The following is a 21,540-nucleotide window of genomic DNA, read 5'->3' on the forward strand; positions in this document are numbered from 1 at the left end:
AAAAAAAAGCTTAAAACTGAATCTGAAACAAGAAAAAAAAACAGTAAGAGTCTCTCCACTTTCATTTTGGGAAGTTTCTTTTACATTGTTTTCACAAGTTACCCAGGGCATATCAGATGATGAAAAATAATGAAGTTAGTCACTGAAATAATATAAGGTCTTATAGATCATTGATTTCTTATGCAGTGGCATATACACCAAGCTAGATTAAAGACCCAAAGAAACATCACCGAATGGTTGGATTTAACATGTGGAGAGTTAATCCACATGAAAGAGGAGAATGCAGAATTATACTCGTACATGTCTACTCACACAAACACCATCAAAATTGCTGAACTTTTCCATGTGATCTAAGAGTTTACATACAAAAGCATTGACTAATCAAATTATCACCATGTAAATTAAGAATATATTATCCAGGAGAAGAGGAACCAGGAACCAGTACATCTTCACCTCACTTTTACCCCAAAAAACCCCACCAAATCCTATACACAAAAACAACATAAATAAGACCATGGCAACACTACCAGTCTTACCAGCAGGACGAATTTTTTTTCTCAAAACATCAAAGCCAAGGAACCAAAAAACATTGCGACACAAAGAGCAGGAGCAACCTGTCAGATGCTTAGGACAAAATTACGCACTGAGCAAGGATCAAAATACTAAACATGAGGACGGGGCGTCGACCCGTTGGCTGGGCAGCTGGGGCAGCTGCCAGCCCACCCGAGTTCAAGCCCGGCTTGGACACGCAGTGCTCGCGGAGTTTCTCCTATAAAAAAATGCCAACAAGAGTTAGCCTTTGGGTTGGTCTCATTTAAAAAAAAATACTAAACATGGAGGAAGGATCCAAACTAACCATTCCAACGATTCAAAACGTCGCAATTACTTCTAATGCTAGAATGGATCCCTAAACAAAAGTATGCACTTAAACAACACAACAAAGACTGACTAGCTCATCTTTTCTCGATGGCATGTGTACAAACATCTGTTTTCTCGGAAAGAAAGTGGAATGGCAAGTCATTGGTGTACTGAATCTGGAGTAGCAGGAAGTCTTACCAGAGCCTAATATCTTAGCGAGCAATCACCAGTTTCTAATTGCAACCATGCCTTTGGTGGTACCAAAAAATGAAGTAAATGAGGGGAATAAAATAGAGTAAGTAGTCCATCATTATGCTAAATCCAAGATAATAGACACCAAATGCTGATAGCAGAGGAGCTCTCCTACCATCCGAATTGTTCAGTTCTACAAGCAGCACTAAGAAGACCAACAAAGAACAAAAGTAAAGGCTCATATAGAATTAAAATAGATACTCCAATGGCGCTGCAAACCAGCAGTGTAGAACGTCCAGATCAAGCATTGCATCCTACAGTCCTACAAAAAATGGAGGCTCCTGGTTCGCACCATCATCTTCTCTCATCTCATGGAACAGTGGACCGGGAATAATGCTCTCCTGGAGGTAATGCCCGGTAACCCACAAATTGATTTCTTGGCCATCTTGGCTTTTCACATATCCTAAAAACTTGCCATCAACATCAAAATGCAACACACCCCTATGAGTAAACCGAATCAGCATCTCACCCCCACTGAGAACAGCCATACTAGGGGATATTATGACCTCTGGATCAACAAGCGCTGATGGATCCACCCCAATCAAATTAATCCGATGCTTGAAAGACCATGTTTCAGCATCGTAGTCCTGTAGCACCCAAAAGTCTATGGTGTGTTTGTCACTGCAGATGCTGCACAAAGCAAGAGTGTCATCCATCTCCAGCAATGACTCATGTAAGCAGTTGCCCAATCGGGCAGGACGACACATCAATCGAAATGTTTCAGCTGCTGTGTTGAACACCATTATGTAGTCCGCATCGGAGCCGTGGTATCTTCTAAGTCTCCAGTGCAGGCCGCCACGGTGGTGGACTGGTGGATACTGGGACGAATCAGGCAGGCCCCTGCGTAAAGCCAGATCCAAGGAAGGCGGCGAGGATGTTGGTTGTGGATGCATCCTTGTCTGATGCATCTTGTATTATCGGATCCCACCACTATGACGTAGTAGAAAGTTCTGTAATTTGTGTCGTATGAATTGTAGGTCGTCGGCCTAGAGATCCATAGCACTCGGAATTCTCCTCTGGATGGTTGGTGCCGGTAGAAGCCGATAATCTGGTGGTAAAAACCCCGTTGGGCCTGAGGCTTTGCTAGGCGGGCAGACTTGCGGGTGACAGGGTTGCAGATGAACTTATCCGTCATGGATCCGTGGGAGACAACGAGGAGGCCATCACAGGCGGCCTGCAGTTTACCGTAGTCATAGGTCCGGACGACAGGGCAGAGTTTTTGCTGGCCTGCACCGGCATCAAAGGAAAACAGGAGGCGGGCTTTCTGCGGAACGACGACGTGGCTGAGGATCGGGAGCAAGGGCTGGCGGCGGTGGTGGTCCAGCATGAACTTGTCGGTGGAGATGGCGCTGTGCCACCACCTGCAGACAGCGCGACAGCGGAGGATGTCCTTGGGTGGCAAACGGACGAGGATCTCTTCGACAACGATCCACTCTGGAAGGTCGTCCAGGACGGTCGCGCCTCCGGTTCCCGGCATGGTGGCTGGTCGATCGCCGGTGCTCCGTCAGATCAGATTCCGATCAACTACAAGAATAAAAAGGGGAAACGTAAGGATGGCTCATGACGCCGGATCCCTGGGGCACGCACGGAGGCGAGTATGCTTACCTAGAGCTACGGCGGCATCGCGAACCCCCGGCAGCGGCGACTCTGGACGGGAAGATAAGAACGATTTGAGGGCAAAATCGATAGACAGAGACAAAAATTGAATCAGAACGCGGCGGACAGCGTGCTCGAGATCACCTCGCACGGCCGGTCTGGGCGGCGAATCTTCTTACCGGCGTCGGGGAAGACGGCACTCGGGCGAGCAACTCGCGGTGTTATTTGGGGGGGCGGCGGGGGTAGGGTTTGGGTCTCCCCTGTTCCCGTCTGGCCCTTTTCACAGGAACCGGATCCTTTAACAGAGAAGGAAAGTCACGGTGCTACAGTGCTAGTCTAGTGTAAAATGAAGAAGTAAAGTTAGGAATTGTTAGTAGGTAGTTAACAGGTTGTTTAATGTTGATATTTACTGTCGATATAAATAATTTTAAATTAATTTTATTTCACCATCAATTTGTTTGTACGTAATTACTACACTAGCAAATAGGCCCGTGCGTTGCAACGGAAGAAAAATAATATCACGACTATATCCCAAGCCTAGCTCAAGACTCCTAACATATCCACATACTCTAATTCGACACGGTGCCTGACAGTGTCACCGCTTATCCTTTTTTTTTCACCCTCGCGGACGGTGAGCATAACCCACCTGATCACAGCGCGTTAAATGTGGTCAATCCTAAGGCGATGGGTTCACCACTGCATGTCACACCAATATTATGTCCAGGCAAGAAAATGTTCAAAACTTCAACAATTAATCTCGGTGAGCTAGACATGTGGGTTGCCCTTCTCGAGCTACTCCTTGCACCTGGTCCATACACCTCCCCTCATACTTCTGAAGGAAATATGCCCTAGAGGCAATAATAAAGTTATTATTTATTTCCTTATTTCATGATAAATGTTTATTATTCATGCTAGAATTGTATTAACCGGAAACATAATACATGTGTGAATACATAGACAAACAAAGTGTCACTAGTATGCCTCTACTTGACTAGCTCGTTAATCAAAGATGGTTATGTTTCCTAACCATGAACAATGAGTTGTTATTTGATTAACGAGGTCACATCATTAGTTGAATGATCTGATAGACATGACTCATTCCATTAGCTTAGCACACGATCGTTTAATATGTTGCTATTGCTTTCTTCATGACTTATACATGTTCCTATGACTATGAGATTATGCAACTCCCGTTTGCCGGAGGAACACTTTGGGTACTACCAAACGTCACAACGTAACTGGGTGATTATAAAGGAGTACTACAGGTGTCTCCAATGGTCGATGTTGAGTTGGCGTATTTCGAGATTAGGATTTGTCACTCCGATTGTCGGAGAGGTATCTCTGGGCCCTCTCGGTAATACACATCACATAAGCCTTGCAAGCATTACAACTAATATGTTAGTTGTGAGATGATGTATTACGGAACGAGTAAAGAGACTTGCCGGTAACGAGATTGAACTAGGTATTGGATACCGACGATCGAATCTCGGGCAAGTAACATACCGATGACAAAGGGAACAACGTATGTTGTTATGCGGTCTGACCGATAAAGATCTTCGTAGAATATGTAGGAGCCAATATGGGCATCCAGGTCCCGCTATTGGTTATTGACCGGAGACGTGTCTCGGTCATGTCTACATTGTTCTCGAACCCGTAGGGTCCGCACGCTTAAGGTTACGATGACAGTTATATTATGAGTTTATGCATTTTGATGTACCGAAGGTTGTTCGGAGTCCCGGATGTGATCAAGGACATGACGAGGAGTCTCGAAATGGTCGAGACATAAAGATTGATATATTGGAAGCCTATGTTTGGACATCGGAAGTGTTCCGGGTGAAATCGGGATTTTACCGGGTTACCGGGAGGTTACCGGAACCCCCCGGGAGCCATATGGGCCTTCATGGGCCTTAGTGGAAAGGAGAAAGGGGCAGCCCAAGGGGGCTGCGCGCCTCCCCCCTTCCCCTAGTCCTATTAGGACTAGGAGAGGTGGACGGCCACCCCTCTCCCTCTTTCCCCCTTGGGAATCCTAGTTGGAATAGGATTGGGGAGGGAGTCCTACTCCCGGTAGGAGTAGGACTCCTCCTGCGCCTCTCTCTCTTGGCCGGCGCCCCCTCCCCCCTTGGCTCCTTTATATACTGAGGTAGAGGCACCCCAAAGACACACAAGTTGACACAAGTTGATCCACGTGATCTATTCCTTAGCCGTGTGCGGTGCCCCCTGCCACCATATTCCTCGATAATACTGTAGCGGAGTTTAGGCGAAGCCCTGCTACTGTAGTTCATCAAGATCGTCACCACGCCGTCGTGCTGACGAAACTCTTCCCCGACACTTTGCTGGATCGGAGTCCGGGGATCGTCATCGAGCTGAACGTGTGCTCGAACTCGGAGGTGCCGTAGTTTCGGTGCTTGATCGGTTGGATCGAGAAGACGTACGACTACTTCCTCTACGTCGTGTCATCGCTTCCGCAGTCGGTCTGCGTTGGGTACGTAGACAATACTCTCCCCTCGTTGCTATGCATCACATGATCTTGCGTGTGCGTAGGAATTTTTTTGAAATTACTACGAAACCCAACAGTGGTATCAGAGCCTAGGTTATTGATGTTGATGTTATATGCACGAGTAGAACACAAGTTAGTTGTGGACGATACAAGTCATACTGCCTACCAGCATGTCATACTTTGGTTCGGCGGTATTGTTGGACGAGACGACCCAGACAAACCTTACGCGTACGCTTACGCGAGACCGGTTCCCTCGACGTGCTTTGCACAGAGATGGCTTGCGGGCGACTGTCTCTCCAACTTTAGTTGAACCAAGTATGGCTACGCCCGGTCCTTGCGAAGGTTAAAACGGAGTCTATTTGACAAACTATCGTTGTGGTTTTGATGCGTAGGTGAGATTGGTTCTTACTTAAGCCCGTAGCAGCCACGTAAAACATGCAACAACAAAGTAGAGGACGTCTAACTTGTTTTTGCAGGGCATGTTGTGATGTGATATGGTCAAGGCATGATGCTGAATTTTATTGTATGAGATGATCATGTTTTGTAACCAAGTTATCGGCAACTGGCAGGAGCCATATGGTTGTCGCTTTATTATATACAATGCAATCGCGATGTAATGCTTTACTTTATTACTAAACGGTAGTGATAGTCGTGAAAGCATAAGATTGGCAAGACGACAACGATGCTACGATGGAGATCAAGGTGTCGCGCCAGTGACGATGGTGATCATGACGGTGCTTCGAAGATGGAGATCACAAGCACAAGATGATGATGGCCATATCATATCACTTATATTGATTGCATGTGATGTTTATCTTTTTATGCATCTTATCTTGCTTTGATTGACGGTAGCATTATAAGATGATCTCTCACTAAATTATCAAGAAGTGTTCTCCCTGAGTATGCACCGTTGCCAAAGTTCGTCGTGCCCAGACACCACGTGATGATCGGGTGTGATAAGCTCTACGTCCATCTACAACGGGTGCAAGCCAGTTTTTGCATACGCAGAATACTCAGGTTAAACTTGACGAGCCTAGCATATGCAGATATGGCCTCGGAACACGGAGACCGAAAGGTCGAGCGTGAATCATATAGTAGATATGATCAACATAAACGATGTTCACCATTGAAAACTACTCCATCTCACGTGATGATCGGTCATGGTTTAGTTGATTTGGATCACGTAATCACTTAGAAGATTAGAGGGATGTCTATCTAAGTGGGAGTTCTTTAAGTAATATGATTAATTGAACTTTAATTTATCATGAACTTAGTCCTGATAGTATTTTGCAAATTATGTTGTAGATCAATAGCTCGCGTTGTTGCTTCCCTGTGTTTATTTTGATATGTTCCTAGAGAAAAATTGTGTTGAAAAATGTTAGTAGCAATGATGCGGATTGGATCCGTGATCTGAGGTTTATCCTCATTGCTGCACAGAAGAATTATGTCCTTGATGCACCGCTAGGTGACAGACCTATTGCAGGAGCAGATGCGGACGTTATGAACGTTTGGCTGGCTCAATATGATGACTACTTGATAGTTTAGTGCACCATGCTTAAACGGCTTAGAATCGGGACTTCAAAGATGTTTTGAACGTCATGGACCATATGAGATGTTCCTGGAGTTGAAGTTAATATTTCAAGCAAATACCCGAGTTGAGAGATATGAAGTCTCCAACAAGTTCTATAGCTAAAAGATGGAGGACAATCGCTCAACTAGTGAGCATGTACTTAGATTGTCTGGGTACTTCAATCGCTTGAATCAAATGGGAGATAATCTTCCAGATAAGATAGTGATTGACAGAATTCTCTAGTCACCACCACCAAGTTAGTAGAACTTCGTGATGAACTATAATGCAAGGGATGACGTAAACAATTCCCGAGCTCTTCGTGATGCTAAAATCGACGAAGGTAGAAATCAAGAAAAACATCAAGTGTTGATGGTAGACAAAGACCACTAGTTTCAAGAAAAGGGCAAAGGGAAGAAGGGGAACTTCAAGAAGAACGGCAAGCGAGTTGCTGCTCAAGTGAAGAAGCCCAAGTCTGGTCCTAAGCCTGAGACTAAGTGCTTCTACTACAAAGGGATTGGTCACTGGAAGCGGAACTACCCCAAGTGATTGGCGGATAAGAAGGATGGCAAAGTGAACATAAGTATATTTGATATACATGTTATTGATGTGTACTTTACTAGTGTTTATAGCAAAACCCCTTAGTATTAGGTACTAGTTCAGTTGCTAAGATTAGTAACTCGAAACGGGAGTTGCAGAATAAACAAAGACTAGTTGAAGGGGAAGTGACGATGAGTGTTGGAAGTAGTTCCAAGATTAATATGATCATCATCGCACATTCCCTATACTTTCGGGATTAATGTTGAAACTAAATAAGTGTTATTTGGTGTTGGCGTTGAGCATGAATATGATTTGATCATGTTTATTGCAATACGGTTATTCATTTAAGTAAGAGAATAAACTGTTGTTCTGTTTACATGAATAAAACCTTATATGGTTACACACCCAATGAAAAATGGTTCATTGGATCTCGATCGTAGTGATACACATATTCATAATATTGAAACCAAAAGATGCAAAGTTAATAATGATAGTGCAACTTATTTGTGGCACTGCCGTTTGGGTCATATCGGTGTAAAGCGCATGAAGATACTCCATAAAGATGGATTTTCGGAATCACTTGGTTATGAATCATTTGATGCTTGCGAACCGTGCCTTTTGGGCAAGATGACTAAAACTCCGTTCTCCAGAACAATGGAACGTGCTACTGACTTATTGGAAATAATACATACCGATGTATGCAATCCAATGAGTGTTGATGCTCGTGGCAAGTATCATTATTTTCTGATCTTCACAGATGATTTGAGCAGATATGAGTATATCTACTTAATGAAATACAAGTCTGAAACATTTGAAAAGTTCAAAGAATTTCAGAGTGAAGTGAAAAATCATCGTAACAAGAAAATAAAGTTTCTACGATCTGATCGTAGAGAAGAGTATTTGAGTTACGAGTTTGGCCTTCAGTTAAAAAACAATGTGAAATAGTTTCACCACTCATGCCACCTGGAACACCACAATGGTGTGTCCGAACGTCATAATTGTACTTTATTGGATATGGTGCAACCTATGATGTTTCTTACCGATTTACCACTATCGTTTTGGGGTTATGCATTAAAGACAACTGCATTCACGTTAAATAGGGCACCATCAAAATCCGTTGAGACGACGCCTTATGAACTGTGGTTTGGCAAGAAACCAAAGTTGTCGTTTCTTAAAGTTTGGGGCTGCGATGCTTATGTGAAAAAGCTTAAACCTGATAAGCTCGAACCCAAATCGGAGAAATATGACTTCATATGATACCCAAAGGAAACTGTTGGGTACACCTTCTATCACAGATCCGAAGGCAAGACATTCGTTGCTAAGAATGGATCATTTCTAGAGAAGGAGTTTCTCTCGAAAGAAGTGAGTGGGAGGAAAGTAGAACTTGACGAGGTAACTGTACCTGCTCCCTTACTGGAAAGTAGTTCATCACAGAAAACTGTTTATGTGACACCTACACCAGTTAGTGAGGAAGCCAATGATGATGATCATGAAACTTCAGAACAAGATACTACTGAACCTCGTAGATCAACCAGAGTAAGATCCGCGCCAGAGTGGTACGATAATCCTTTTCTGGAAGTCATGCTACTAGATCATGATGAACCTACGAACTATGAAGAAGCGATGGTGAGCCCAGATTCCGCAAAGTGGCTTGAAGCCATGAAACCTGAGATGGGATCCATGTATGAGAACAAAGTATGGACTTTGGTTGACTTGCCCGATGATCGGCAAGCAATTGAGAATAAATGGATTTTTAAGAAGAAGACTGACGCTGATGGTAATGTTACTGTCTACAAAGCTCGACTTGTCGCAAAAAGGTTTTCGGCAAGTTCAAGGTGTTGACTACGATGAGAGTTTCTCACTCGTATCTATGCTTAAGTCTGTCGGAATCATGTTAGCAATTGCCGCATTTTATGAAATCCGGCAAATGGATAAACAAAACTACATTCCTTAATGGATTTATTAAAGAAGAGTTGTATATGATACAACCAGAAGGTTTTGTCAATCCTAAAGGTGCTAACAAAATATGCAAGCTCCAGCGATCCATCTGTGGACTGGTGCAAGCATCTCGAAGTTGGAATATACGCTTTGATGAGTTGATCAAAGCATATGGTTTTATACAGACTTGCGGTGAAGCCTGTATTTACAAGAAAGTGAGTGGGAGCACTACAACATTTCTGATAAGTATATGTGAATGACATATTGTTGATCGGAAATAATGTAGAATTATTCTGCAAAGCATAAAGGAGTGTTTGAAAGGAGTTTTTCAAAGAAAGACCTCGGTGAAGCTGCTTACATATTAAGTATCAAGATCTATAGAGATAGATCAAGACACTTGATAAGTTTTCAATGAGTACATACCTTGACAAGATTTTGAAGTAGTTCAAAATGGAACAGTCAAAGAAAAAGGTTTCTTGCCTGTGTTAGAAGGTGTGAAGTTGAGTAAAACTCAAAGCCTGACCACGACAGAAGATAGAAAGAGAATGAAAGTCATTCCCTATGCCTCAGTCTTAGGTTCTATAAAATATACCATGCTGTATACCAGATCTATTGTATGCCCTACCACTGGTTTTGGCAAGGGAGTACAATAGTGATCTAGGAGTAGATCACTGGACAGCGGTCAAAATTATCCTTAGTGGAATAAGGATATGTTTCTCGATTATGGACGTGACAAAAAGGTTCGTCGTAAAGGGTTACGTCGATACAAGTTTTTTGACACTGATCCAGATGATTCTAAGTCTCAATCTGGATACATATTGAAAGTGGGAGCAATTAGCTAGAATAGCTCCGTGCAGAGCATTGTTGACATAGAAATTCGCAAAATACTTACAGATCTGTATGTGACAGACCCCTTGACTAAAATTATCTCACAAGCAAAACATGATCACACCTTAGTACTCTTTGGGTGTTAATCACATAGCGATGTGAACTAGATTACTGACTCTAGTAAACCCTTTGGGTGTTGATCACATATAGATGTGAACTATGGGTGTTAATCACATGGTGATGTGAACTATTGCTATTAAATCACATGGCGATGTGAACTAGATTATTAACTCTAGTGCAAGTGGGAGACTGAAGGAAATATGCCCTAGAGGCAATAATAAAGTTATTATTTATTTCCTTATTTCATGATAAATGTTTATTATTCATGCTAGAATTGTATTAACCGGAAACATAATACATGTGTGAATACATAGACAAACAAAGTGTCACTAGTATGCCTCTACTTGACTAGCTCGTTAATCAAAGATGGTTATGTTTCCTAACCATGAACAATGAGTTGTTATTTGATTAACGAGGTCACATCATTAGTTGAATGATCTGATAGACATGACCCATTCCATTAGCTTAGCACACGATCGTTTAGTATGTTGCTATTGCTTTCTTCATGACTTATACATGTTCCTATGACTATGAGATTATGCAACTCCCGTTTGCCGGAGGAACACTTTGGGTACTACCAAATGTCACAACGTAACTGGGTGATTATAAAGGAGTACTACAGGTGTCTCCAATGGTCGATGTTGAGTTGGCGTATTTCGAGATTAGGATTTGTCACTCCGATTGTCGGAGAGGTATCTCTGGGCCCTCTCGGTAATACACATCACATAAGCCTTGCAAGCATTACAACTAATATGTTAGTTGTGAGATGATGTATTACGGAACGAGTAAAGAGACTTGCCGGTAACGAGATTGAACTAGGTATTGGATACCGACGATCCAATCTCGGGCAAGTAACATACCGATGACAAAGGGAACAACGTATGTTGTTATGCGGTCTGACCGATAAAGATCTTCGTAGAATATGTAGGAGCCAATATGGGCATCCCTCTCCCTCTTTCCCCCTTGGGAATCCTAGTTGGAATAGGATTGGGGAGGGAGTCCTACTCCCGGTAGGAGTAGGACTCCTCCTGCGCCTCTCTCTCTTGGCCGGCGCCCCCTCCCCCCTTGGCTCCTTTATATACTGAGGTAGAGGCACCCCAAAGACACACAAGTTGACACAAGTTGATCCACGTGATCTATTCCTTAGCCGTGTGCGGTGCCCCCTGCCACCATATTCCTCGATAATACTGTAGCGGAGTTTAGGCGAAGCCCTGCTGCTGTAGTTCATCAAGATCGTCACCACGCCGTCGTGCTGACGAAACTCTTCCCCGACACTTTGCTGGATCGGAGTCCGGGGATCGTCATCGAGCTGAACGTGTGCTCGAACTCGGAGGTGTCGTAGTTTCGGTGCTTGATCGGTTGGATCGAGAAGACGTACGACTACTTCCTCTACGTCGTGTCATCGCTTCCGCAGTCGGTCTGCGTTGGGTACGTAGACAATACTCTCCTCTCGTTGCTATGCATCACATGATCTTGCGTGTGCGTAGGAAAATTTTTGAAATTACTACGAAACCCAACAACTTCTACTCTCTTTTTCAAGACCAAACAATGATTTCCTTGAATCAGGGTTGGCCTGGTGGAGGAGGTGGGTCGCGGTACATCACCGGAGGTGAAAAGGTTCGTCGATGACAAAGTAAGAGGGAAGGATGTAGAGGTCGGACGTCACATGGTGAGATATGACGCCGGTGTTCCTGCTTCCCTTTGTAGGAGAGGATGTGTAGTGCCACATTGGCAACGACATAGTGAGCGGCAACCATGGTTTATGTGTGTATAATCCATAGCTGTGTATGTATGTGCATCGTGTATGTATAATTTATCTTCTATTGGTCAACAAATTGCATTGTGAACATCGAGCAAGCGCCAACTATTGCCACATGTATCTTCACGGGAAAAAGATTCAACTCGCCCTCGTTAAATAGAGGAGGATAGGAATGTTTCCCTCTACTGATTCGCGGGGCTCAATTGATTTGAGATCCAGAACGAACAGGTTCTTCGTCAGTTTGCGGACGTACGTGGTTGACTCTTAGTTGGGGCTCTGATGGATAGTTGTTAGTCTAAGATTTATCTTCACCTCGGTGTCTGCAAGAGTTAGGCTATACCCCATTCCTTATGTACTTGTGTGAGTTTGAATTGAGGTAAATAATAAAAATGTCCAACTCACGCCCGTTCCGGATCAACCAACAACCGATGAAAGATGTATCTAAAAAATTAACAGGAGTGAGCTGACTCGGTTCCTAAATAAGGTGAGAATAACGGTGGATCGTGTTTGACGCTCATGAGCGTCAAAGCATTGGGGCTTCGCTAAAGGCCCTCCCAGTTGGACTAGCCAACATAGGTGTCGCTGTTTTTTTTTTCGTTTTTTGTTTCCTTTTACGTTTTTTCTTTCTTTTCCTTTTCCTTTTTCCCGTGTTCAAATAGTTGTCCTAAAATTTAAATATAGTTAGGAATGCCGAAAATGCCATCATTTTCAAAATTTGTTCACAGTTTCCAAATTGTTCACATTTCATAAAATGTTTACGTTTTTGAGAAAACTGTTCTGTTTTCAAAAAATATTCACTTTATATTTGTTTACAATTCAAAAATTGTTCAGAGTATATCACAAAATTTTCAATGTAAATTTAAATATTGTTCAACGTACATATATTCAATGTGTATTTAAAAAATGTTCAATGTATAATACAAAATTTTTCTATCTATATTTAAAAATTGTTCAAATTGTATTTTAATATTGTTCAGCCTATATCACAAAAATGGTCAATGTGTATATAAAAATAGTTGAGAGTATGTCAAAATATGTTCAATGTAAATTTAATATTGTTCATCGTATATAAAAATTTCAATACATATTTATAATTTCAAAGAAAAATCATGTTTTCAATAATTGTTCACGTAGTCCAAAAATTATTCAGGTTTTAAAACTTTGTTTTAATTTCGGAATTTATTCAACATTTTCAAACATTATGCAAATATTTAAGGAAAAAAATTCACATTTTTTCCAAGAATTATTGGAAATAAATTAAAAACAGATCTGCAGCTGTACATACTACTTTAATTCTAACGCTGCTAAATAGCTGTACTAAGTTGCTAGCTCATGTGGTTGGCAGCGCTTCCATACAGTGTGCGGTCGGGGTGCAACTCCATCGGGCACACATTTATTTATTTTATTTAAGTGGCATTTTGTTTTTCCACCCAAAGGACCAGCAAGCCCACACGCATCACTTGGCCCATAATTAAGGTCAGCTAGCGTTGGGCCACACAACGGGCTTAGAATCTATACAAGCAACGTAAGAGATGCGTTCGCACGCGTCAAAGTCTGCCTTTGCTAGCGACGTACGAAAAGATTACTGCGGACCAAAAAAAGTGAAAAACAATCCGTCCTTTAATATTAGATAGAGAAATATACACAGTAGATCATCTATTTGCAAATTAATTTAAGTCGTTTTAGCCAATAATTATATGGATCGAAAGAAGGGATGTTAGGATATTGTAGCTTCTCTAACTTTTCTTCTCAATGTTAGAGGATCCACTTCCCTTTTCACAGTGAATGAAAGTATATGCGCTGTTTCAGCGGGATTAAGCATCGTCGGAAGTTCGTGCAAGAATCGTCGGCTGCACAGTAGAGTAGTAGTTCCAAAGAAGTAAAATGGCACGCACAGACTGCACCGATAAAATTTGAGCTAGAGAAAAAAGGTAAAAGAAAAATATAATAAATAATGCGGTAGTATGAGGGGATTTTTTCTAACTATTGTCATCTTGTGTTCATTTCCAATTTCACTAGTTCTACATTTGATTGGATAAGCCTCAAACTCCAAACCGTATTTAGTTTAGGCTTCTTTAGAGCATCTCCAATAGCATGTGTATATTTGGATGTCTATATATTCATATAAAAAATGGTCTAAAAAGATTCCCTCATATACACATCCAGTTTTGCATCAGAACGTCTATATACAGGGACCATGACAGGTGGGCCGTTGCTGGGGAGAGAAAGAAATCATGACTACAACTGAGTTTAGACGATGCCTTCACATTGTCCAGGCGTGGACATTGTCGAGGTCGATTTAGAGGATGTGTATATTTGGACGACCATATAGACAAGCTGTTGGACGCTTGTTTTGGGCTCACGTCGTGAAAAACGAGTATAGACATCCATATAGACAAGCTATTGGAGATGCTCTTATCAACTACGTAGATCTTTTGTGACACCCTGCCGGGCTTAGTCCATTGTGATGCTCCAGTTAATACTAATAGAATTTGAAAGCTTAAAAATCCACTAAAGTTAATATCTTACTTTAATTTTTTTTACGTGAATATCTTACTTTAATTTGAAGGCTAGGAATATTTTGTGACACCCTGCCGGGCTCTAGTCCATTGTGATGCTCCAGTTAATACTAATAGAATTTGAAAGCTTAAAATCCATTGAAAGTTAATGTCTTACTTAAATTTCTCCATGAAGGGATTGTTTCAACGAAAGACAACCTCAAGAAACGAAAGTGGCATGTAAATAGCCATTTTTTTGCCACAAAGATAAAAGAATCAAACCCCTATTTTTTTTAAATGTGAATACATCCACGCTAATTATCTACGAAAATTAAGACACTCAAGGTGGGGCAGCCACACTTTGTTGGCCGTTTTGCCTATGTAGAAATGATAAAAAAATTAGTAAACAATAATAATATGTGGATTTGAGAAACAGGTAGCCAAGAAAAGTTTTACCCAAAATGGATGGGGATTTAGTCTCATACTCGCCCTCGATCACCTTAGACGGCATTATTCTTTTTGTCGCAGCCTATGTTACCTAGTAATGTTTTTGTTCTCCTTGTGTGTGATATGTGCATCTTAATCTTAATTATGCAGAGAGGTCGAAAGTAAATAATTTATAGATCTTGATGCAACATTTTTAATCAATTAAATCTCTCTTTACCGGATCAACAGGCCCGAGTGGAGATGGTTATTTAGCCCTGCGATTAGCCAACAAAAGCTCTGTGCAATATAGCCAACTTCTTCTAAAGTACTTCCTTCGTCCCATAATATAAGAACGTTTCTGACACCAGTGTAGTGTTAAGAATGTTCTTATATTTTGGGACCGAGGGAGTAAATTCATTCCTTGCACATATAACAAAGGAATCCAGATACAACGGCTAAATGCTACTCCCTCATATATTGCGGCACAGAGGAAGTACACTAATAGAAAAAAAGATCATGTGTATGCAGAAGAAAATGCGTACACATGGAAACAAACGTGAAACAACCAAAATCCGGTGTTTACAGAGTTGGCTCAGCTCATACTTCGCTTCAGGCAAAAATACATTCCAAGATTAATAATAGAAATGATAGGCCCTAACACACAAAAACACACAATAAATAGGCAGATCGTTTCTCCCCACACAATGGTACAGTCTGCACCGTATTTTCCTCGATAATATATTTTAAAAGAATCCAATATTAGGATTGTTCATAGGCAACAAACTGGTTAGCAGCCAAATACAATTTATACCGGGCTGAGAATCTAGTTAGGTTCAGCAAACAATAATAATTGAATCACCAACAACTTATCCCCATCTCTTTAGTTTTTACACGGAGAAGAAGCATACTTTTGACACAAGTCATGCTTCCTTTTCACCTACATGCTGTCGAGCAGCTCGGTCTCTTGCCCTCCATTGCGTCTTTCTTTTTCCGACACTCCAGACAAAGATACGGGCCTCCCCAAGGCGCGTATGGAGAAGAGCAGTGGCTACCTCCATTCTCCTCCATCAATCCTTCAAATGGTTCTTGGTCCACTTGGCAGATCGCACAGCGAGAAGGTGGTGAAGCTGCTTTCAAGGACAGATTCCTACCCAACCTGCAAGAACAAAGCACGGTGCTTAATGGACTGGGTGTGAGCAAATAGACAAGTAATTCTGGACTGTCATTTCTCCACAAAGAACACAAACATTAATCAGAAGAGCATCACAGCACTTCTATGTTCTACTCCCTCCATTTCTAAATATAAGACCTTTTTGAGATTTTAATACGGGCTACATTCGGATGTAATATAGACGTATTATAGTGTAGATTCACTCATTTTGCTCCGCATGTAGTCCGCACTAGAATCTTTAAAAAGGCTTATATTTAGAAACGGAGGGAGTACACTTCTAATCACTCGTCATGCAGTTTGTTTACCTACTCTCAAATGCAGATGCCAAATGTAAAAACCAATCAAGCATATCGTGTACTTTTCTTCTCAAAAGCATACCATGAAAGAAGACAAATCAGTGCCCAGAGTAAGGGCATACAGCATGGGAATTCAGCTAAACATTGTTATCGGCTATAAATAGAGTGGCACAGAACTATGCCCAAGTTTGAGCCACACTTGATTAAATGGTTACAATTTGATTGATCCGCAGTCATATACCTCTAAATTCAATCTTTGAACCAAAAGCTCTGAAATATACAATAAAGGTGATGCAAGGTGTCAACAAAAGGTTTCAACAAATAATCGTGTCAAGAGAATCATCCTGTTGCCAGTAGCTATCCATAGAATTTATTAAAAAAAAGTAACTGAAGAGGAGTCGCAATAAGCATGATTCACAATCACACAACAAATTACAGATGGATGACTGAGGAATGTCAAACTGAGATCATCAACATAACACTTATTACTCTATTGTGATTCCAGAGTATAACATTCTGAACTAAATAAAATTCTTCGGTGCCAGCAAGTGTGATAAACAGCTGAAAGCTGAATGAAGCATATGCACAAAAATAATCATGCAGACAAGTGCAGGTGGCAAGCGGTTCAGAGGGTTCTTGTCACCCATAACAATGGACAGGAATGGGAGTAGGTACTTGATAAGAAAAAAAAAACATGTTGGCACCAAAGTGGGAAACATGATATAAAAGAGTTACATAAGCCATGATACATACAAAAGGCTATCCAAATGCTGTAAGAAATTGACAAGAACACATCCTAATCTACGTCTTAGCATGCCACAGCAAAGGTATGTGATCAAATAGGCAACAGGCATGATAGATGCTCAATGAAAATTCACAGATGTAAAATAGCATAATATATAAGAAAGCACACAGAACTATGAGAAAATAATTAACTCAACAAGTTTGCCGGATCATTGCAGTAGCAACTAGAACGTACCTTTCTTCCAACATTGCAGAGCCTTCCTCAAATAACTCCTCCACGGAACCAATAGAGGCAGACTTGCCTCCAAACTTTCCAACCGAACTGTGCGACCTTCTACGAAAAAGAAGAGACTTGAGCTTGTTCTGATTTCTCTTTGGGGATAACTGTGGCGATGTCAAATGATGATCAGATGGGATGATGTCAACCACCACACAGGTGGTATCATCTTTCAGCCCACATTTTTTCAGAGCTTGCTGCATACATAAAAACAGATATCAGAATGGCAATTGAGTGAATCGTGTCCACAGCCATGGATAATCTAGGTACTACATGCTACTGGCTACAGGCATAGTTACCTTAACCACAAGCTTTGCAGCGAGTTCTGCGGGCAATCCTCGGCATGACTTGGCCGCTGCCTCATTGGATAGCGCATCCCATATGCCATCAGATGCCATTATCAGCCTTCCTCCGACACTTGAGAGCTGAGATTACCAAAGAGAAAGAGACAACTTTAACAACTCCACAAAAGAAGCTACAAATTACACTCATTTTGTAATGCCTACCCACCTTCACTTGCTTGACATGTGGAACGGGCACAATGTACTCCCCAACATCCATGTCTCCAATGGATCTTGAGAGGCACAAACCACCTGGCCAACAACGGAGAGGGCCAACCTAAGAAAAATCATTCACACAACAATGCATCATCAGACTGAACACCAAACAAGTTATTCACTTGCTCAATCTAAATTTCCATGTTTTGTAAGGGACAGTTTGTTCGGTCTAAAGAAGATTGCTACCTCCTGCCCGCCGAAGAGATTCAGACGGCCGACCTCCCCACCGCTCGCCGTGACACGCTCCCTCTCCTCGACATTCTCCTCCAGCCTGTGGTCGACGGTTAGCAGCTGCAGCTCGCCGCCCTGCGTGTCCAGGATGCACCGGGAATCCCCGACCGACGCCACGGTGACCGTGAACCCATCGACGACCACCAGCGTAGCCGTCGTCCCCGACACCTCCCCTGAGTAAACACACAGCCGGCGATATTTAGCGACATGCTCAACAGGCGTGCTCCGCAAACGCCATCTGCACACACGATCCGTCTCACCCTTGCGCTGGAAGTCGATGTCGGCCTTGACGAAGCCGGCGACGAGCGCGCGGGGCAGCGCCTGCAGCCAGTCCTCGCGGCTGCCGATGTCGGGCGGGAGCGCGCTCATCACGTGCTCCAGCAGGTGCTCCTTGCTGAACACCGCCGCCGACACCCCGTTGTGGCCGTCGAACACCTGGCGAAATGGCCACAGATCCAGCGAACCCGTCAGATCACAGATTTCCACAGACCAACGACGAACCGGACACGAAGGAGGGGGCGGAGCAGTACGGCGAAGACGGAGAAGGCGGTGGAGGGGTCGCCGGGGACGCGGAGGCAGTCGGGCTTGACGAGGAAGTAGTCCTCCCCGCGCTTGGCGAAGCCGGCGTGGCCGTAGCGCAGCGCCGGGCGCTCGGAGCCCCCCGCGCGGAGCTCGCGCCCGATCAGCGTGGCCAGGGGCAGCGCCGGCGGCAGCGGCATCTTTCTCCTCTCCCTCTCCGCGCCGGCCATCTCGCCGCCGCCTCTTCTTGCCCCCGCAGCCGTGCTCGTGTCTGCCTACCGCCGCCCACAGTGCACCATTCCCTGCGGGGAGAAGGTCGGGGACGGCGACAATGGCGGGGCGCCGCAGGGGGGCGGATCTGGGACTGGGGCTGCCGCCCGGCCGGCGAGGATCGGAGCGACGGGGAGGCCACGAAAAATTGGGATTTGGGATGCTCTCGTGCTTGCCTGGAGTGAGAGGAGAAAGGCTTATAATTAGCTGGCGAAATGCGGCGACAGGGAGGATGAGTGGGATTTTCGGAAAGCGCAGGGTGTTCCCCGATAAAACAATGGCCAGCCAAAGCAAAAAATAAAAGTTTTTTCCTTTCACGAAAGTAAAGCCTTTATATTGCAGATAAAAAAGGTAAAGCAGTATTTTCGGTTTGCTAAACCTAGGCTGTTTCGGTGAGTGTATGTGTGTGTATGCGAGTATTTACGATTGTACTATGTGTTAAAAAAAAACTAGGCTATTTCAGATCGGGTTTGCTAATTCTCAGTCTGCCGGTGATTCGTAAAATCCCGGTCGACATGGAGATATGTGCAAGATATTTGTTTGAGTTGTGAAAACAAGCACTACATATTTTTTGCAGCAGATAAACATTTTTTTTAATAACACGGTAAATATTTCTTAGATGTGTATGAATAAAACCGACTTCGTTTTTTCAACCGACTGAGGGCTAGTCACTCCTTTTTGAGATCTATTCATGCCGATACCGTTGTCATGAGACGGTCGGTGCGGATATGGTCATAGTTGTAGTTTGTCGATCGCGGATTTGGTCGCTTCGTTTTTCTTTCTTTTTCATTGTTTAAACCTTCCAAGGTTTAAAAAGGTGAGCATATACTGGCATGCAGTATAATCCTAGTGGTACAGTACAGCCCTGTTGTCCCCCGGGAGCCCACAGCCAAAGGAAAGCAAGCAAGGCAATGGATGGGCCAGCGCAAGTTGCAGATGAATCCAGTGGCAACCAAAGATTACAGAAAGGGCACGCAAATCGACCTGGAAAGCGATTGGAAAGCGCCACTGGGCTGATGTGTCTGGCGTTTGTTTAATGGCGGACGCGTCAATTAGGTGGGTGGGCTGATCAGCTGATGGGCGGGCGACGGTGACCATCATGTTGCGCTGCCTCGCGCGCACAGTTGGACTTCCTGTTTGTTGTGATAGATATGAACAGAGCAATGCTCATGGGGGTACGATGTGTGTGCATGCGCAGTTGCGTACGTTCATGGGAATATAAGTGTATATGCGTCCGGAGGGGTCCTCTCTACGCCCCTCCCCACCTGCGCACCCCAGCACAGGCGATGGTGGGGATGACTCCACCTCTTCCCGAGGAGTCATTGGCCCCTCGGCCTCGTCGCCTCCCTCGCGTCAGGGCAGGCATCTTTGCCCGCCGCCTCCCTCGCGCTCGGCCCTGTGCTGACATCTTCATCGGCCATCCCTAATGCCAGGCCCACCTCTCACTCACCGATCCTTTGTGTGGGTTCTCCTCACACCGGTGCGGAGGAGGAGGACTATCTAAATGCCGGGATGGACGGACACGCCCCCGTGATCCCCCTCGCTCCCCGAGGGTTGTCTGCTACTCTCACTCTCCAAGGTCCCCACCCTCACCAGTGCAGGGGCTCCTCGCCATTATGATGCCTATCAAGCTGGCGCACCTGGTCTGGGTCTATCCACGGCCCGCTCTGACACTCCCGTGGGCGACCCCATGGGCAATCCCTCTCTCCGTCCTTCTCCATCTCAGCCCATCGCCATGGGCACGGCCGCGAGCGCCACCACGGCTATTGGCGGGGTGCTCCCCTACACCACCATCTGGAGCAGCATCCCATGGTCGGGCAGGGCATCGCCGCTCCTCTGCCGTTGCATCCACCCAGCCCGTTGCCGAAGTGGTCCGTCCATGCCAAAGACATCCTCCTCCGCGCGAAAGAAGCCGGCTCCGGCGCCCTCAGGCCAGTGCTCGCCCGCGCTGCCCATGGGCACCTCCTCTCCTATGCTCCGCGCTCTCCTCCTCTTCTTGGCGGTCGGCGTCCACGACGCGTCCAGCTCCGGCGCCGCGCCCTGTTCGCCGCTGGACCGGCTGTGCGGCAGCCTGGGCGGAGCAGCTTCGCGCGCGCGACTAGGCTCCTCCTGCCGCACCGCGCGCGGCGCGCCGGAGCTCGCGGCGCTCGCGAAGCTTGCAGACAAGGCCACCGGCGACGCGGTAGGGCGAGCTCCGCGTCCTCGACAGCGTGCCCATGCTCTGTTTCACCACACGGGTATGAACACCAGATGTTCGTTGAAATGCCTAAGAGAGAAAGAGGATGAGGAAGAAGAAGGTAGATGCTGGCATGTGGGACCCACCTGTAATAACGGTTAATATAACTGTTGAAATAAACAGAGTTGACTTCTCCACCACCTCAGCTCTGACACGCAGGTCCCACATGTCCTAAACAGGTATAAAATCATAAAAATGGTCATCAACTCAACTTGATAGTTTTTTTGGGAAACGTTGCAGAAAACAAAAATTTTCCTATTCGTTTCACCAAGATCATCTAGGAGTTCATCTAGCAACGAGTCATTGGATGCATCTACATACCTTTGTAGATCGCGAGCGGAAGCATTCAAAAGAACGGTG

The 21,540-nt window shown here is 44.3% G+C and overlaps 1 protein-coding gene and 1 long non-coding RNA gene across 3 annotated transcripts; both read right to left on the reverse strand.

The window, feature by feature from the left end:
- Window positions 1-1,202: 1,202 nt before the first annotated feature.
- On the reverse strand, window positions 1,203-2,948 carry LOC119362286. Of its 2 annotated transcripts, none has more exons than XR_005173292.1 (3): window positions 2,886-2,948; window positions 2,716-2,757; window positions 1,203-2,634 (listed from the first exon to the last, which is right to left on the reverse strand). It is a non-coding gene; the product is annotated as an uncharacterized LOC119362286 (long non-coding RNA). The 2 variants fall into 2 exon arrangements; XR_005173291.1 differs by having other exon boundaries at window positions 2,851-2,929.
- A 12,621-nt stretch (window positions 2,949-15,569) lies between these two features.
- Window positions 15,570-19,135, reverse strand: LOC119362287 (probable protein phosphatase 2C 33). Its single transcript, XM_037627485.1, has 7 exons — window positions 18,686-19,135; window positions 18,416-18,590; window positions 18,111-18,328; window positions 17,878-17,985; window positions 17,667-17,792; window positions 17,326-17,564; window positions 15,570-16,035 (listed from the first exon to the last, which is right to left on the reverse strand). The coding sequence occupies exons 1-7, from the start codon at window positions 18,902-18,904 to the stop codon at window positions 15,813-15,815; spliced, it is 1,308 nt and encodes a 435-aa protein (XP_037483382.1). The 5' UTR covers window positions 18,905-19,135; the 3' UTR covers window positions 15,570-15,812.
- Window positions 19,136-21,540: the final 2,405 nt, after the last annotated feature.

The sequence above is a fragment of the Triticum dicoccoides genome, chromosome 2B (assembly GCF_002162155.2).
Source record: "Triticum dicoccoides isolate Atlit2015 ecotype Zavitan chromosome 2B, WEW_v2.0, whole genome shotgun sequence".
Taxonomy (NCBI): Eukaryota; Viridiplantae; Streptophyta; class Magnoliopsida; order Poales; family Poaceae; genus Triticum; species Triticum dicoccoides.

Bases quoted from the DNA above. Each gene is read 5' to 3' on its own strand.
- LOC119362287 (XM_037627485.1), bottom strand. From the start codon at position 18,904: ATGGCCGGCGCGGAGAGGGAGAGGAGAAAGATGCCGCTGCCGCCGGCG. The intron at 18,329-18,415 runs GTGAGACGGATC...GTGTTTACTCAG, and splicing joins CATCGACTTCCAGCGCAAGG to GGGAGGTGTCGGGGACGACG. The intron at 17,986-18,110 runs GTAGCAATCTTC...GATTTTTCTTAG, and splicing joins ATCTCTTCGGCGGGCAGGAG to GTTGGCCCTCTCCGTTGTTG.